The following is a 19,522-nucleotide window of genomic DNA, read 5'->3' on the forward strand; positions in this document are numbered from 1 at the left end:
AGCAGAGCATGCATTGAAGCGACTAAAGTATAAGAGCTTGGACATGATGGTGACACAGTGCCTACAAGGTGGTGAGATGACATTCAACTTGCAAGAGAGGGAGCATTAAGTAATGGCGGTCGTACATGAGCATACGTTACTTACAAAGTGCAAGAAGCAGCACCCGATTTCATGGTGAGCATGAGGGTCAGGCTGGAGTAGCTCTTCCACCATGGACAGGAAGTCTTTGTGAACGGCCAGAATCTCCTCGATGTTGGAGAATAAAGCCTGAGAGAGAAAAAGGACATTAATTGCAATTCAACTGGGTTGTCAAATAAAACTGAGGATGCATATGTTTCTTTCTCCAATGGTGCTCCTTAGATTGCCCGTATCAATACTTTGGCATATGCTACTTTTTGTGCCAGCGGCACTCCGCAAGGGAATTTATGAGGCCACAGAATAAAGAATGAGGTTTCTTTGTAATAGGCATCTTGGCTTGAGACGTCTTTGATGATTGAATTTCAAACATTGTTGATAGTTAGCTAAAAAAGGAGCAGATCTTTAAGATCTGTTGTATGGGAGTTTTCCCTTCATGTGGTGTTGACTTCTGGCCTCTTTTATGTCATTTTTGTGGTGATATTAAAAGGACAAAACAACACGCTGACTCTGGATGGAAAAAAAAAGAAAGTGAAATAAAATCAAAGCATTGAAAGCCAGAGAAGTCTTTTACGGGCGTCAAAGGCAAAATTTATCTTAAGTGATATTGAGAACAGCAGCAAATCTGGTGAAATTTGATCAATGCATTTTGCCTCCGGAGGACTGGATATCATTCAGCTGTTCGGTGACATCACAGCCTGCTGCTGCCCTACCCCGCAACAACCCACGTCATCCAACCCCTTTTCTGAACAGCATGTTCCCAAACAACACATAGCATGGATGAACAAACAGGGAAATGCAGTAAATATCCACTGAATGTGTATTTACCTTCAAAAGTAAGCAAGCTCCATGAAGCAGTCATAGGCGCACTCCCACTGTGAGAGAGCATCCTTTATTATCCTCTAGCCGGAATCATTTATAAATAGATGATATTTACAGCTGCTTCCTGGATCGCCCACTATTTCTTTCTCCATTCAGAACTTGGCTATATTAGGGTTGAAAGAGCACCCCAAACAATGGACCCACTTTATTTAGTTTCCAATGTAATTTCCAGTCTTTTAATGGATCACGTTACTATGAGAAAATAAGGTCTGTGTGCAGTGTCTGAGTAATAGTCAACTTCCCTTTAATAGTTTTCCAAATCTTAATTATAAGATTTCCCCTCACCTTAACAGTTTCCTCTGTGATGTTCTTGTCGATTTTGGTGGCTGCATACTGGTTGAGACGATGTAGAAACACCTGAAGCAGAGCGGGAAAGGAAAGCAACGGTTAACACTTCTGAACTAGCCCCAGGATTAAATTACGTTCTGGCGTCTGATCGCTTGTACCTTTAATGAGACAAATAGAAGACTCAAATGTAGGCTTTGTGTGCAGCTGCAACACTTAGCTGCCAGAGCAAACTGGTAACCATCACAGTAGACACCTGATACAGACGAAACACAATCTTTGCACTGGATGAAAAAAAACCACAATAATTGCAGCGCATGGTATTTCAAAGGCGATGTTAAGTGGCTGGGGATGGGAGCTGGAGAGGCCAGCAGTGTGTGAATTGAGATGGATGGGAAGTGCTCTTACTTTCTTCGGTCCCTGAGGATACCGGTTCCCAGGCTGCTTCACTGCACAGGCCCTCGACAACCCATTTAATGCTTCGGGGCACTTTGTGAGAATGGCAAATTAAGGAGGTGTGCTTCGAATGTATTCTTAAAATGTGACTAAGGAGGAATTAGTCATTTTCTGAACTCTGCCTAAGGGAGGGCTTTTAAATAAGAAGACATCCATCAACAGATACCAGACAAGAATCTATATGTTGTTGTGTGCAATGCTTGGAATACAGTTTGGGCAGACAGGAATCTATCTTCAGTAGCAAGCTCTGAGCAAAACCAAATAGGTGGCATCACACTTTTGATTGATGTCCGTAATGCACCTCACGTCAGGGAGGCTATGATGAAATCCAAAGCAAGGCTTAAAAAATCAAAACTTCCATAAAATATAAAGTCTGACATAGTATGAGAAATTGCATTCAATTGCGCTGAATTTCAGCTACATCAAACTTGAAGCAACATCAACATTTCCGATGTTCCTAATGCTGTCAAATTTGAATGAGAGCAGCAGAAAATAAATGTCCTTGGCATAACATCACATAAACATGCTTACGTTATGTGGGGTTTTGTCTTTCTGACTTAATTTCCCATGTCACACAACTAACTTTATTTATCCCCCGAATGACACAAAACGCAGTAAGATAGAAGCAGAGATGAGATCTCTAAGTAGAATAAAGTGTGCACTTGGGATTTTATTACGCCAAACCTGTGGTAAGATTCATGATGCTAATCAGATAAATTAACCAAATGAAAGAAATGTGAGGCAACAAAATGTTCCTTTAACCAACAGTTTGATTCAACCTGTGTCTAGTATAACATAATTTAGAAAACAGAGCTCCCAGAATGCAGCAGGGCTGTCAAAACTACAATTCCAGCTTAATCAATGTCACTGATCACACACAAAACCGCTGCCACATGACAGACAGTGTAATATGCCCAGAGACAGTGCCACAATTCAACACATTCTGACACAGAAAAAGGCACAAGGCGTTATTTCATGGTGCAGCATGACACAAACCACTAACAGAAGCTCCGTAAACACAACATGATCAAGCTCTGCACTGAAAGCTAGTGTGATGCATACAGTCACTGAGAAGTTACATCTGTCTTTGCAGTTGACCCTAACCATGGGCATCCCTTTACCACCCCACTGAGGGCCATAATGCCATCTGTCGTCCAGTGCAGCCACGCAGCAGGTAGCCTGACCTGATCAAGCTAACATAATACATCCACAAAGCATGTAAACAGCTTACTTTCAAGAGCGGACAAGCCAAGAATGATTCCTTGACACCAAGATCTAAGTGAGTGGTTGCGACTACAGTAAGCTTATTGAAAGGTTTCACTTGATTAATTATGAGCAGATGGAAGTGTGGTTTGGCCAAATCAGTGGTAAAATCTCCATTTCGAGCTAATAACAAAGCCAATGCTCTGTTAAAAAAAAAAAACGGCATGAAAAATGACTGAAATCACCTAAATCACACTGTACTGATGTCACACAACACTTCAAAAGGAACTGTATAAGTGAAGGCTTGAATCTGGGCTTGTGGTTGGAGAAAAAAAGGGGGGCTTAAATAATCAGTCTCTTTGTTGTAGGCCAACTCCACGCTGATTACCATTCTGTAGCTGCTTTGCTTCGCAACTCTGCCACTCACAAGCATTAGCATCTGATTAGCAAGTCTAATATGTACAAACACGGAGCAGACTTCGACAGGCCTTACAGTACAGGACCTTAGCTGAGCAAAAAGTGGTACTAATTTGCATTGAAAAAGAGCTTCCTATTGTTGATGTGTGACATCAAACATGGGCTAATTAGGGAGTCTATCACTTAAGTTTTAATAGTGAAGAGTCTATTCAACAGGAAATAATCACTACATCTGCAGACTAGAGCACTAATTATACTGTATAACTAGAGCTCCGGGTGGGGAGGGGGCTCTACTGCATAACATAAGGAGCCTCACTGCAGATGCTTATCAGAAGTAACAACATAAGAAAACCCACATGGCATAATGGAGTGCAAGAACTCTAAATCTGATTGGATGGAGATAATAAATTGTGTTATCACCCAAAAGATAAGAGAGCATCTGTTTTTGTCGCACAGAAGTGATGGTGTTAAAATTAAAAACATCTTTCATGTAGTTTTCAAGATAAGTACACCACCCAGAAAACAGTTTCAACCACACAAAAGTCTGAACAATTCATCTGAGGCACTGCTCATGTTATTCCTAGAATTGTGGACAGTTCAGACTTGATTTTTGGAAAGGAACATGTCTCTTCCGAAGAGGCCGCCAAGACTGCCTTGTTGATGTTGTTAAGAGACTAATCCTGGAACAGCTCCACGGACAGTGAATGGGAAGCTGACTGAATGACTGGATTTATGGACACTGTAACAGTACCCAGGGTGACTGTGAATATAAGCCAATTTCCAGGTTTGTACAGTACCTGACAGCACAGCAGTACATAAAATGCACAGCTCATTTGCCTAAATGTATTGTATCCAAATATAGAATTTCATGAGTCATCCAAATGCAGTATTGTAATTCAGTGTCAGTGGAGCACGTCCAGGGTTTGTCTCTTGATTGCATCACGTAGCAGAGCATCTGTTCACTGGTTTAAAGCCCACGGTGCAAGAGAGACAGTTCTGTCTGTGATGATGATAACAATCACTAACTATAAACAAATTCAATTTAAGGGATGTGTTTCAAACCAAAGGCATGAAGAAATGTAGCTGAAGTAGTGTTGAAGACTCACCAAAGACTCAGACTTCAGAGTCCATTTTTAAGAAACACATTTTTGCCATCGTCAACCATGGTTGCTGTCTTTGTCCTCATACTCAGTAACGACCAATTGAATTCTAGCGGGACACATTTTGTTCCCTAGGACTGGATGTGCTTTCCAGCAGGAATCCACCATGTCTGGCCACCAGCCTCTACGGAATCACAAGCAGACTTTGCAATAGCATTGTAAAGCTCAATAGGAGCTTTTGGTGATCCATGTATGCTTTCTGTAACCAGAGATGGACAGACATTTTGAACTGAACAGAAAATACTAACCAACAGGTAGAGTAGGGGAGTTTATAAATATTTTTCTGAGGTTTAAACAGTGTTTTTGTTTGAATCATTGGCATATTTCTAAGATGCTCAGACAAATAATGAGGTAAAGTGATGAGCTCAGAAGACAAAGAGGATAAAAGCAGTGCCTTTCTTACTGTTTTTTTCCACTAACCATTCAAGGAAAGTTGGCCTCATCTCCAAAATGGCATTGCCACTCACGAACACACCAAGACAGACACACACACACTTTCTTTCGGTAAGGGAATTAAGCAGTGGCTGTTTTTTCTGCATCAGACATTTTCTTTGTACTTGTTTGACATACACTAAATGCTTTTTCTATCCTTAGTCATGTATCAACAGCATTTAACAAGGGAAAAACCTAATGTTGTTCCCTGAGGCCCAGGTATAATTACCTGGATTGCCACTCTGATGGCTGAGGGGGTACGACACATTAAAACCCCATTAAAGTTTTCATTATTCCACAGAGCAGATGGGTGTGATTTATAGATTTGTCCAATCACTACATGCAGCCCTCCCCGCCATTAATCAACACAGGCTCACATGCTGTGGGCAACAAAAGGTGTGGTAGAGGAAATCATGGCTGTCATGCCTGATGCAGTAATACACTAATTCAAAAAAAGAACCTGATATTTAATGCCACACTGAAACTGAAATTAGTTTCAGTTAACAGACCCGCAGGCCACATGATAGTCCTTACCATCACAGACTTACTATGACTGAGCAGTTGCTTGAACAGGGTGGAAACCGTCTCAATCTAACATGACTGATAGCTCGCTCAATAACTGCAGCTCGCTGAAAAAAACTTTTTGCCCAGGAGAAGGGTAGTTGAAATCAACCCCAGCATTTTCTGGCCTACAGTGTCCTACGGGAAAGGAAAAGGGGTAACAGACTGGCTGGAGGGCTGTTTCCATGCCGACAGAGTGTGCACTGAGCCAGACTAGTTCAGGACACTTTGTGAATGGACATCCACCAGATTGGAAAGATACAATTGGCGGAAGGCTAGCCACTCCCCCTGCACATATGTTGATCTCTCTGTCAATGAAACAGATGAATCACAGCAGAGGAGTTTGGCAAAAACTCACTTCCTCAAACACGTTCAACTAACAATTATATAACAAGAGGACAATGATAGACATTCTTATGCTTTAAAATAAAGCGTGTGTACAGTATATTGTGCTTGTTTCCAAAACAAATAGAAAATGCTAGCGGGATCGTTAAGTGAGTGGACAAGAGAATGAAGAAAGTACAGGGGGGAGAAAAAGCATGTCGTTCATCACATCGTTGCTCAGAGTGGAACTGTGATGGGAATACAAATCCTACCCAGACAGGAAAAGAGCCCTAAACAGAGCCAGAAGAGCAAGACGATGCAGCAAATTGCTTTGATTAAAAAAAAAAAACAGAAAGCTATCTAGCTGCTCCCATGCAACAGAAATTAGTTTGAATCAAGTACAAAGCTAGCCTCAAACATCTGCTAATGCATTCAAGTTAAAGCTATTGGAGGAGTGGGCAGGAACACGAGGCCCGTTTGATGTATTACATGCAAAACAGCCATTTTAGGTCCCTGTGGATCAATTGGTTCAACTGTAGAAGACCGAGCTCACCCTGAAATGAAAAGTACTGAGGTAGCTATATTAAAAAGGAGTAAAAAACTTCTTCGGCTACCAAAGTTCAATTGCTTTTGCAATGATGTGGGATCTGGGATCCGATCTGAGTTCACTGGCACTGGTCACCAGTGTAAACACTGGAAGAATGAATAAGCCTTTCTCAGAGTCTATTGGACATACTACCTCTTTTGTTCACTGATGATTCACTGATTTGCTTTGTTGTCGTGATTGGAGAGCTGGCAAAAAAACACACACAACATCCTGTGTATAGTTTTCCACTTTGTACTGTATTTAGTGGTGTAAAAAAAGAGTAAAATGTATAGTGATATTACTACATGCATGTACAGGTAGTTCAGTGTTTTCTAATCCACCATCTGTGGAAGAATCCTCTCCTGTTAACAAATAAAAAATACGAGACAAAGGCCATTCAAAGCCAGAGATGGGAGACACAAACAACAGCTTCCACACGAAAAAGCCCACTGTAGTGAATCACCAGACTGTGAAGGTATGCTCATTAAGTCTTTTCGAGTATGTGCGTGTGTGTGTTTCTTTGTCATACATCTGTCCCTCTGGATGGCAGACTAAAAAGGTAAGCACTGTGATAACAGTTAAAGGACAGCAGGTATCAGGTGCGCTAGCAGCTTAGCACCCTAAGGCAAACTCTCAAAACACCTGAGTCTCTGGATTTGCTGTTTGTGCGCGTGCTGGTGAGAAAATGTGAGAGCAGCAGCGATAGACAGAGACAAGGCAGACAGAAAAAAACTGATATAGAGGAAGCACAGAGGGTGAGGAAGACTGGAAAAAAAGAGAGCCTTGTTTGGCCTTCTTCTTAACACGACAAGCCTGCAGGGAGGATATGGTGGCTTTACCGTACTTCCTGCACAGAGCAAGTGTTTTTTAAGCCAGAATTCAACATTATAGGGTTAAATCTCTTGCACAGAGGCATCCAGTACACACACCTATACACACAGACCAAATTCCTGGCAAGCAAAAACTGAACTTCCCCCCAAAAGGCCTGACCAGCGACAGAGTCAGTCTATGATGCTGACAGCACACAGGGGAACATCCGAAAAGAGAGAAAAGGCTCTTTGTCGTGATTCTCTCAGACAATCCAGGCCCGTTCTGTCTTCAACAAGTCCTGGTGACACCTCCAGGAGTCATCCTGGGCTTCCCAACTCATTTGGCTAGTTTCCCCAAACTAGTCCGTTTCTCTCCACTGGGAATGTACTGTATACAGGAAACAGACACTATAAATACAGTGGGGAATGTTAATATGTCTATCCTGGGAGTGGCCATTAAGGCTCTTCTGCACGGCTCAATGCAGGGTTGTTGGTTTTAATTAACAACGAAAAACATGTGTGCATTCATTTTACAGGTTCATCTAGTGAACGAAAGCCCGTCTGTCTTCGGAAGACTTGCTCGCTCTCTTTTTAAAATTCAGGCATATGAGCACCAGATGACTCCCAAAAATAAACAAAATACTGTAGGTGAAGAAGCTTAAATCGAGACAATTAGACATAGGTAATGGAATATATCGTTTGAACATTTATTATTTAGAATTCTCTGTTGTCTAAGGACATAGAAAAATGCTTCGCTTTGATGTTATTCTTGTCCTTGCAGTGACCCAGGCAATAGATAAACAGCTGGAATGAAGCAATTTATCTAATGAATATGTCTGTGCCCAATGTCTGCGCCTGACTCTTGGTGAGCTACTTACACGGTTAACAGTTGGAGTGAAATGAGCACATGAGCATAAAATTATGCTTGTGGTCATGTCCGCATGTCAGTTCAATTTCACCCACCAAGGCACCAGACATGGCAGGCATCTTCAGTACATTACGAACATCTCTCGACTTGTGAAATTGCAACACACCAGCACCCTGTATTGATCTGCAAGATGACTAAGCAGAATGATCAGTCTCCCAATCTGTGACACACACCAAAGCATGACTTTCACACACCCAGATTGTTCATTTGATTACCATTACAGACTTCCAAATCCTCTGCTGGAGCCCCTCCCCCTCCCACCATCCATCTCAGCAGGACTAGCAAGAAAAAAGAAACCCTGCCGAGTCAGCCTGTCTCACACATCGAACCAGGCACTGTCAATGGAGAATTGAACAGCTACCTTGCCAGTTTCTCCCCGACTCTTACTCTCCCCAAGTACAACTGCTGAGAGCGTGCCCACCCATACAGATACCTCCTCCTGCCAGGGTTCTGCTCATCATGCCTTCTGTTTGTCTGTGAATGGACAGAGTAGGAGGCACCACGCCAACATGGCTGCAACAGAGCAGGTTAGACCTAAATTTGGTCCACTTATTCTTTCAAATAAGCAAGAACGGAAACCACTAATTACTGTATATTAACTCCTGCTACCGTAATTAATACTTTTTAATATTTTTAACTTATATGTATTCAAGTGTTATCAGTAACTACACAGCTGTGCAGCCACTAACAACTATCTAACCTGTTGTGAAGAAAAGATTAATATGGATTTAGGTTGTTTAATGAAGTTATTTTGGCATTTTTATTTTTTCCCCAATTTAAGCGGCCAATGCCTTCCTTTAGCTTTTGAGAAATCTTGATAGAGTTTACTTGATAGCACCTGGCTGGTTGCAAAAAATATCTAACTTTATCACTACAGAAAAAATTATTACCGCATTCACCTTATTGAGAGTTTCAATGATATTTACCCAGTTTGAAATTGTGGAAACTTATGGACTATAACTTTAAACCTGTTCTAATCAATAATTGCATATGAACAATGGATCAAATGACTATGTGTAATGTAAAGCTTATTCTTCTGCCAAAAGCAGCCAATGTATAAATTAGGGTTTAAGATTTAAAAGTGGAAAGTAGAGACTAATTTCTTGTCTATTCCTCAAACCAGATCCAGTCATTACTTTTACAGAGTCACGGACAAATAGTTTCAGAGACTGAAAATAACCTTGAAAGAGAAAGAAAAAATGAAAGAAGACAGACAGATGGACATGAAAAGAATGTCTGCAGTCAAGGCATGCTTAGAGACAGAGAGACACTTGTCTAACTCTCAGACATTCTATGGCTAATCCCATCCAATTACATTAATTAAATAATTTAGAGTTTAGTGGAATTTCCCATCATGTCTAGCTAGGCAGCTGTGGATTCTGAGCCCAGAAGTGCAGGACAGACAGAGACATGAATGACATGGAAACTGTGAGTTTAAACCACAGAGAGAGGACAGGCAAACTTGTCTAAATATATTCTTATAACCCAAGAGGACACTTATTCAAAAACATTCACGTCAGATTTAAAAATGTGAGACATCTGCACTAGGGAGTTTGCGAGACACTTTATGATACCAAACCACATGATTGGTACTTTTTTCTATACAAACAATAACCTTGATTTGGCTAATGAGAAACAGACCAGCCTTTAATTAATTTGTAAACATATTGTCATTTTCCCAGTGTTATACGGAATTATGGCAATGCTGAAGCAGGTTCAAGAGGTTTGGGAGCTAAACTTACACTGCAGGCGTATTGATCTGAGCAAGCGTGTGCATGTCTGTGTGTGCGCGCACGTGTGTGTTTGTTCCCTGCAGCAGAGCATGGCCGCTAAAACACAGGCCCCCTTGTGATGATGACCCCTTCACAATCCATGAACATCCTGACAAGCGTCTACCGTAGTCCTGTCACTCTCTACTCTCTCTACATGTCGCACGTAAGCACCATGTGACCAGGCAGCTGGTACTGGCCAAATCAAAGGCTGCCTTCTCCTCTGGGCAACACTTCTGCCTCCTGAGCTGGATCGGCACGATGGATTCAATGCCGGGGTACTTGCAGCCCTATCACCTACGCAATTAAGCTACACGTTGACAAGTGGGCATCTGTGGCAAAAAATCTCCTTTCCCTGGCCCACTGGACAGTGGGGAAAGTGTGTGTGTGTGTGTGTGTGTGTGTGTGTGTGTGTGTGTGTGTGTGTGTGTGTGTGTGTGTTGAAGCAGGAAACATGCAGCACAATGTAAAGACGGGGAGGGCCAGGAAGGAAGGAAATCCTGCTTGAAAAATTGCCTCTGACACAAAAGCAAAAGAACCTGCTGGAGGGACTTTAACGTTTCTTACACTGACAGAAAGAAGGTGTAAGACTGTAACCAAATCATCAATAAAGCAAGCTAGACTAGACAATAGTGTGATTTCTCTGACTAATACTCAACTTTTATTTGCAGTAGCAGTTAGAGCAGGCGTGTTGGTAGACATTGTTGGTTGACAAGTTTTGACAACATTTTTATATGCCTTACTTTTAGAAATGTGAATGTGTTTTATTACAAAACATTTTCTTTCAAAAGGAATAGTTCAGCATTTGGGAAAATACATTTATGAGCTTTTTTCTTGCCCAGAGTTAGATGAGAAGATCAATACCACTCTCATACTTGTCCAGTAAATATGAAGCTACAGCCAGCAGCTGGTTAGCTTAGCATAAAGACTGGAAACATGGGAAACAGCTAACAAAATCTGCCTAGCAGCACCTCTAAAGCTCACTAAGTAACATGTTATATCTCATTTGTTTGTGGTTTTACGGGGTTATGTGTTGGATTATTTCTTGGTTACTTGACAACCTCACTGTGACAACAACACTCGAGGATGTCACTGCGCCCAGCCGAGAAATAGTCCAGCACATAATCCCAGCAGAATTTTTTGGATAAAGCCTGACTAGCTGTTTCCCCCTCGTTAGCTAAGATAACCAGCTGCTGTGTCATATTTACAGACAGACATTAGCGTGATATCAATCTTCTCATCCCACTCTCTGCAAGACAGTGAATATGCATATTTTTCAAAATGTTGATCTATTCCAATAACAACAGAAGCCAAGTGTATTAAGGTGAAACATTGTATAAACAAAAGCAGCATTATAGGAACTTTTCCCAAATAAATAAGTTCAATTCGACATTTGGCTTTCAGTGCACATTTTGGTCACTACTATTCAGCTGTGTTTCCACCACAGGACCTTTACCCCAGATCTAGGAACCTTTGGAGGAACTCGCAGCGTTTCCACGGTCTAAATTAAGTTCCAGGGACTTTATTTTAACCCCCAAAATCCCCTGCTTGGGGGGTAGTACTTTCCAAAGTACTGGACCTTTCGAGGGTGGGGTTTGCAGTGGTGAACATTTCTGATTGGTCAAGTAGAGGCTCCTCGCTTTAAGTCTAGCATTTTATGAATGCCAAGCTGTTTTGAATCCGCTTTGCTACTACTGCTCATCTCTTTTCCACAGTTGGCTCAATGACATTTGCAAACCAATATATCACAATCAAGACCCACATAGCACAAACAACTCTCGCCAATGTCGGCCTGAGATTGTACGTCTGCATTATCTTTATAGTTTGGAAATAGCAGCTGGTGTGCAGTAAGTCCTGTAGCAAGTGTGTTCACAGCTAACAGTTGAAATGATTAAACTTCAACACCAAAGCTAACATGCAGATCAAGAACCTTAGTGACTACCCTTTGAATCAAAGTACAATAACTTTAATTGTCAGTGAACATTACAATATTCAATATCTATAGTAATTTTACAACATGGCATAACGTAGGCATGCATGTTACTGATTATTTCCCAATGGTAATCACATTTGATACATTCCTACGAAATTGCTATAAAAAATATTTGAAAAGATGAATGGATAAAATATTGATAGGCATGCTAAACACAGCAGAATTGCTCAACAGGAAAATGAAGGATTATACCACTCAGTACTTTTATTAATATGGGATTCAAGGTTGATGCAAAATGCTCTGCAGGAAAGGGTTCTGTTGTCACAGGGGTAATCCTCACTATCATTCATCTTCAGGCTGACTAAAAGACAGATTTAGCTTTAAGATGTGGTGCTAAACACGTTTACGCACACATATATCACACAATGCATCTACTGACAACATTAAAAATGCACAAAATAAGCATACAGTGTGACCAAACGGAGACAGAATGCATTTAAACTTATAATCAGAAGGCTGCCTGTGTGGTGGCAGTGGTGTGAAATTGAAATGCAAGTGAGACACATCATCAGTTCAGGGGGCCTCACACTGGGGACAGGCACAAGAGAGAAACTGTCTAATCTCAGAGAGGAGAGAAAGAGTCAAGGAGGGAAACATTTCACCTCTCTTATAAACACAAACTTAAATGGAATAAAGCTAAATTAAAACAGAAACAGCGCTAGCCTAGTAGGGATCACCTTCATATAGAAAAAATGGAAAAATACACTTCTTGTCAACACAGCATCCAAAATAAAAGCTGGACTATATGCAGTCACGGCTCCCTCTGGGACACAGTGGTGTAAAACAAGAAAGAAAGAACACCAGAAAAGATATCTGAGGTATATGAAAGGGTAGAGTACATAAGAGGCAGTTGTGGAGTAACAGTATTATGGGGCAATCAGTGACTCTGACTAAAGTAGGTAATTAAGAGAATGGAGCGATCAGGGCGGAAACAGCAGCCTGTGTGAATACACTTCTCTCTGTGGAATCTCTTATCACCAAATGCAGCCAATTGTGGAGACAAATTAACATAAGCAACACTAAAGGGCCACTGGCGGCCTCTAAGCACTCGCCCTCATGCCTCAAAAGCACCCAGTCCCAACATACGAGCATCACGTCAGCACACAAATATAATATGGACTGTCTTATCTGATCTGTTGCTTCAAAAGCTGCTTAAATAGCTTAGTAGAATCTGTGCAGGGGGCTATATATACAGTCTCATTACACTGTTGAGTAAATCTGTATAGTCATGTAATAATAATAATAGTTTCAAACCACAATTTGATTGATTTCTTCAACTTTTACTCAGCAGCAAAAATCGGCCTTTAAACTTAACGAATATGATCAATGATTTGACATTTATCGTGATAATTATCGATATAGACTCATTTTACATTTTGTTTCGTGATAACAATTTAGGCCATATCGCCCAGTCCTACTAGGTAGTAAGTATTTATAGTTCAATTTATCTCACTATATTTAGCATTGATTAAAAACTAAAAGTACAATATCTTTTTTCTGCTTTGTTTTTTCGATATATAAATACAACTTGTCTCCATATATAGCCTGATACTGGGCACACACACACACGCTGAAAGCTTGTGTTTTCTGTGTTTACACATTTTTGCTTGTGTGTTTTCATCAAATCAGGATGCATCAGAATCTTCTGTTCCTGTTTCCATCAGAAAACTAGAGGGGGCTGGAAGTTGGCATGAAGTCTACAGATTAACAGACAGGAAAGGCATAGGAACAAGAGGTCGTGACCTTTCATCATCAGCTGTCTGTCCGGAGCATATGAACTTTCTCATTGTGCCCCCTCTGACCTGACCTCCTCAAGGACTGACCACGGGCCATATGTTACAAGCCTGGCCGTTCAAGCTAAGATGCATGCAAATCTCAGATATGGAAAATTATATATACAGATACACATACACACAGGGGGTTCACTTGAACACCTGGGTTTCTAGGAGATGGTAAATGATCCTTCTTAGCAGCTGTGTTCTCCATTAGGCTTGATTCCCCAGCTTCCTGACAGCATTTTCACTGAAAATACGCTACTAGACTTAAAGTGACCACCGACTTGCTTGTTGACAAATAGGCTTTCCTCATAAAGCCAGAGAAATATAACAGGGATAAATCATATGCAGCTGTATGTAAAATATGTGAGAATCCACATGTAATGTTTCTTGAATTTCATCCCTACAGATGATCAGGGTTTTTTTTTCATTTTCACTTCAATTTATGTAACAGATTAAAAAATGTTTTTAAACATTACACTCCAAGGTTGTTTCGTAGTTCCAAAAGGCTTTATTGTTGGGGAGAGGGCAGCAGCTGAGGGACCACTTAATGCACTGCAAAGCTCTTTGGAATATATTAAGTTAACTTGTGGCTCAGATCTCCCTCCAGAATCTGGACATGAAAGGTTTGTCCCATTGTTCCTTCTTGCATTCTCCTCCAAAGTGCTTATCGTGCAAGCAAATGGCTTTCAATGTATCTCTATCAACAGCAGCATAGACTAAGTCAAGTATTTCATTTGACACTTGAACAGCAAACTGCTCATTAGAGTGACTGTTTACATTATGTCTTGATTTGTTCCCCTCATTGAGACAAGTCCAAGAATGGCTGTCATTTTATTGGCTCCTAGCTGTCCAAGATAAACACCAGTGTCCACCGCCGCCCACTATCTCCTGCTATAATTGTTCATTATGTGAGATAGGCCCTGAGATATTTCAGACAGCTTCCCTAGAAGCCTTCCCCTCACTGTCAGACTACTGTAAACGACGTTTAGTACATGCAGTGTAAAAGGCTGTGCATTAGTCCAAAGAAAGTCAACTTTAGACTCTCCAATACTGACACCTTCAAGATGCAATCTGCACATTTTCCCACGAGGTATAGCCACACAATAGCCTCAGACTGTCCTCGGACAAATTGCTCTAATCATCCTTGTTCTCCATATTGTTTTCCACTACCTTAAGAGTAAAGTATGTATGAGATGCATTGTGTTTGGGTCCCACGGATCAGCAGCAACAATCTCTCCTCTGCTGTTCAACTTCGGCTACTGACCGGAGCCTCATTGTTCCCCAGCATTTCCTAACCTCGGAGGAATTCCTCCTTCAGGAAATATGGTTTACAAGAGAAGGCACCAAGCCCAGCCACTTGCAGAGACCACCTCAACCCCCCTAATCCCCCTCACCCCCACCCTTCACCCTCCTGGCAATATCTACTGTGTGATCTGCTCTACCCTTTTCCCTTTCACCCCTCTAGCTATATCCCGTTCAGCTCTTTCCCTGCTGGTAGTCGGAGTCCCCTGGATTATCCCACCAGGGAGTCGCACAGAGGGGGGCCGGGTTGTTCTCCATTCTGACCTCTAGACACACAGAAAATTGTGTGGTTTGTAGCTGGTTCTAGTGTGGCAGGAGAGGAAGCGGGGGAGGCAGGCGTGTGTTTGTGTGTGATCAGATGAAAGTCTTCAATATGACTCCTCTCCCCAGTAGGGCTGTCTTTGATCATCCTGAGCATCTTCCACGATGCACCCCAGGACCCCCCTGATGATAAGACAGTAGATAATTTTTTTCTCACTTTCTAGCTTCTTTATCATTATCATCTTCCAGCTCCATCAGCTGTAAGATGCAGCTAAACCAACAATAGCTATCTTTCACTGACAGATCCTCAATCTGACGCATCCATCACGACTTTCCCAGGCCAGAACAGAGTTGCCTTGTAAGGATCAGTCACTTCTGAAATGAATCCCAGTTCCAGCACTACAGGGGAGATTAAGGAGGGGTGGCTGCATTCCCCAAACCCCCACCACCAGGACAGAGGACACATTCCCTCATGTAATCACCTCCTCCATTTCTCCAGTAATGCCATTTCTAAGAAAGGCTAGATAGAGCTACATCCCCTTCCTGGTCCCTCTGTCCTCCATTGGAAACATCTGGGCAGTGGGAGGGAGGTCAGGGTGTACACATTCATACTGTGATCTGGGAAATAGTGCTCTTAATGACACACAACACAGTGCCCTTTCAACCTGACTTCCCTGCAAAGTTCCCATCGCACTGAGATGCTTACAATGCCGAGAAAATATGATGGAAGCCATCCAAACCCACAGTCCAGATCATATCTGTGTGACTTTCACTTTAACATCCTCAACAGTCACAGCTTCCTTTGTCAAATAAATACATTGACATTACATTAGGTGTTATTTTATGTAATGCCATTAAGCTGTAGTGCCAGTGGTTTTCATTTGAGTCCACCTGTGCCGTACTTGGCAAAACTCCCCACTTCTGGATTTGATTAGAAGTTAGCAAGGGGAAGCAGCAAAATGCAATCGCACTGTATTTTCTGTCCTACTTGGGAAGTGGGGTAATCATATGGATGTATTAGTTATGTTGTGCAGCACAAGTTATAAGCTTGAATGTGAAAAAGACACGGTGACCAGAAGTACAGATGTCCTTTTAGAAGTGTCCCTGCTTCAGTTCTTTCTCTTCTTTAATTTAACATGATTGTAAATATTGGAACAACCTGAACTGATACACTGTAACCACAGGGTGTTCACCATAGTAAACAAATAGAAAAAATATATATGAGAACATGGTAATTTATTACAAAACTTTTTGTCTGAAAACGTTTAATTTTTAGTTTGATTTGTTTCTTTGATCAGCATTTTTTCTTTCAAATGATCCAGTGCCCAAAATGACCTGAAGTAGTTTCTGATCAGTTATTGCCAGACTAAACACTATGAGCTTCTAACAGCCTACGAGTAGACTGAGAAGAGGATTAAACATCACACTTGCTGTGCAAGAACTGAAGCTGTGCCTGCCTGCTTTCCCAATTTCACACTTGCAATCTGAAAAGTTATCTCCATCAAAGGGATGGGTTCAGAGAGTATTACAGGTAACACCCTTATGTTAGACACACTGCTCACGTGTTTTAAAGTAGCCTAATAGCAGCATCAAGGGGAGTTTGCAGGTTATTAACATGTAACACTGGAGGACCAGTTCTTGCTCTGGAGCCTGACGCACCATGCATACCAAAGAGACTGGCTGGTTTTGTTTTGTTTGTTTGATGGTGTCATTTACTTGAGTAAAATGTGCACGTTTGTGCCGTCTCTGGTTAAATAGTATTATGAAAACTCACCGAGAGAAACTCTAGTGTCCCAACATAATCCCGTTCAGTCTTTAAAAGTTCATTTAGGACGCACACTCGCAGCCGGAGCTGTTTCTCCAGGTCCTTCCCGCTTTCAGCTCTGTGCTCACTTCTGCTCTCCTCAGTCATTGTGAGTAAATATAATGCAAACCTTATTCCCTTCGGCAGCGCAAGGTTTCACATCACAAAACCGGTTTCAGATGCGAAAGTGTAAAGTTTGCTGCATGGTCCAAAAGTGCACTGGAAAGTCCACGATGTTCCACAATGTTGTAATGGTGGATGAAAACGCACGAACGTTAAATAAAAACAAGTGTGGGGAATTACACAACAACGCGAGATAGCTTCCCACTGAAGAGTGGACAACAACTGGACACCGGTTTGAAAGTTCAGTCCATGTGACTCCCAAAGTCTTCATCCCAATCCAGCCTCCTTTAATGCAGAGTAGGACCCCTGTCAAGTTAGCCACAATACACACAGCAATTTCCGGCTGCTGTTTTCAATATAAAAATACAGCAACAGGTTTTGAGAACAAAAAAACACTAACTCATAGATTGAACCAAATTGTTTTCACGATCATACAGACGATCTAAATTGCAGGTGAAAGCTGTTGAAAACAACAAGCTATAAATTAAATGTAAACTGGTATAATTAATACCCTACAATACTTATTCTTATTTTTTATATTATTACCCCTTTAATTTGAAGGGACAATTACTGTACTTCCACAGTTATTGTAGGCATCTCTGTCTAGCTCCTGATTCCTGGACAGGACAAAGTTCACAAACTTCATGTCCTATAATAACCACATAGACTACAGACACATTAGATCATAAACGTGAGATAGTGTAACTTAAGAGGAAATTATATTGTTTATTTCTGTAAAGATATATGAAGATCACATGAAAAGACAGCAGAGCAGCACACCTACGGTTTTTTTCACTCAATTTCACACCACTGATTTTAGGAGTGAAATAATGGGGAAATTAAAGTGTTCCTCACTTGTCTGAAAATCCTCGAAAATCTCTTGGTGCTGCCAGTGCCAAGCTGAAACCAGAGTGAGCGTCACAGTTAACCATGCAAGAGAATGATGTTGTATAACTGTAATTACTTTAATTGCTTTCTTTCTCCTTGTAATAAAGCATAGTAGTTGGTTAATGAAGTAATACAATTCAGTCATAAAACCTTTGCTTACATCATTAAGTTGCAAATGAGCTTATCACCTTTAGATGGGGAACGTAATTACATATGCTCCAAAATCATCAGTTTCTTTTAGATTAGTGAAAATTCCAAAAAATACACAAATAACTAAGTTAGGCTACATCTTCACCTATCAAAGAAAGCAGCTGTTTAATGATACGCCTGCAAGCTCATATGGGCTATGTATGTATATGTGCTTGTATTGTGTGTAAAAACAAACAAAATATCTGTAAGCTATGAATGAAGAAGCAAAAGCAAAGGTCCACAAAGACACTAAGACATTAAGGAGTCGGCTGATAATTTTTTCAGGGTTTGTTTTAAGCCTGTTTTTGCTAGCCAAAATTTGCATCTCAATTAATATCACAGTTTTTATGTGAATTAAAGATGCACATTGCTAACCAGGCTAGCTAGCTACACCCTCTTATCCAAATGTGGTCACTTCTGCTTCCAAAAAAACAAGATTGCAACAGCTCAAATGCAAAACTCAAGGCTTCAAAATGGTAGTCCACAAACCAATGGGTGATGTAGCTACAAACTTCTTTTCTATGGTTAACAGCACTCTGTTGAGGTACAGTAAAACTCTTTTTATGACATAAAAAGCCTTAAAAAATTAGGCCTTCCTCCTGTTTTGCATAGCCAGTAAGTTCAAAATTTCTGTAAACAATCTGCGAAGAGCCAGACCAAAGCAATGCATTGATGAAAAGTGCCTTTTCTGTCCTGATTTCTCATTAACACCCCTTTTGGTTGCCTGTTTTTCCTTTTTTATTTTGTCTTTAACACAGAACCTCAGTCAACCCATAATAGTAATTGCTGTGTTTTCACATTGACATACAGTGGGTACGGAAAGTATTCAGACCCCTTTAAATTTTTCACTCTTTGTTTCACTGCAGCCATTTTCCAAAAATCAAAAAAGTTAATTTTATTTCTCAGTAATGTACACTCAGCACCCCATCTTGACAGAAAAAAACAGAAATGTAGAAATTTTTGCAAATTTATTAAAAAAGAAAAACTGAAATATCACATGGTCATAAGTATTCAGACCCTTTGCCGTGACACTCATATTTAACTCAGGTGCTGTCTATTTCTTCTGATCATCCTTGAGATGGTTCTACACCTTCATTTGAGTCCAGCTGTGTTTGATTATACTGATTGGACTTGATTAGGAAAGCCACACACCTGTCTATATAAGACCTTACAGCTCACAGTGCATGTCAGAGCAAATGAGAATCATGAGGTCAAAGGAACTGCCTGAAGAGCTCAG

General features: G+C 41.0%; 1 protein-coding gene across 2 annotated transcripts in view; it reads right to left on the minus strand.

The window, feature by feature from the left end:
• prex2 (phosphatidylinositol-3,4,5-trisphosphate-dependent Rac exchange factor 2) overlaps window positions 1-17,434 on the minus strand; it is an 87,497-nt gene extending 70,063 nt beyond the window's left edge. The window contains exons 1-3 of one of the 2 annotated variants that reach the window (XM_046066835.1): window positions 17,056-17,428; window positions 1,303-1,374; window positions 145-267 (exon numbers count right to left, since the gene is read on the minus strand). In XM_046066835.1, coding sequence (XP_045922791.1) covers window positions 145-267; window positions 1,303-1,374; window positions 17,056-17,193 — 333 coding nt within the window. In that variant the 5' untranslated portion in view covers window positions 17,194-17,428. Of the gene's footprint in view, window positions 1-144; window positions 268-1,302; window positions 1,375-17,055 lie in introns of both variants that reach the window. The other variant, XM_046066845.1, reaches the window with a different exon arrangement.
• Window positions 17,435-19,522: the final 2,088 nt, after the last annotated feature.

Source organism: Micropterus dolomieu, linkage group LG01 (genome assembly GCF_021292245.1).
Source record: "Micropterus dolomieu isolate WLL.071019.BEF.003 ecotype Adirondacks linkage group LG01, ASM2129224v1, whole genome shotgun sequence".
NCBI classification, from domain to species: Eukaryota; Metazoa; Chordata; class Actinopteri; order Centrarchiformes; family Centrarchidae; genus Micropterus; species Micropterus dolomieu.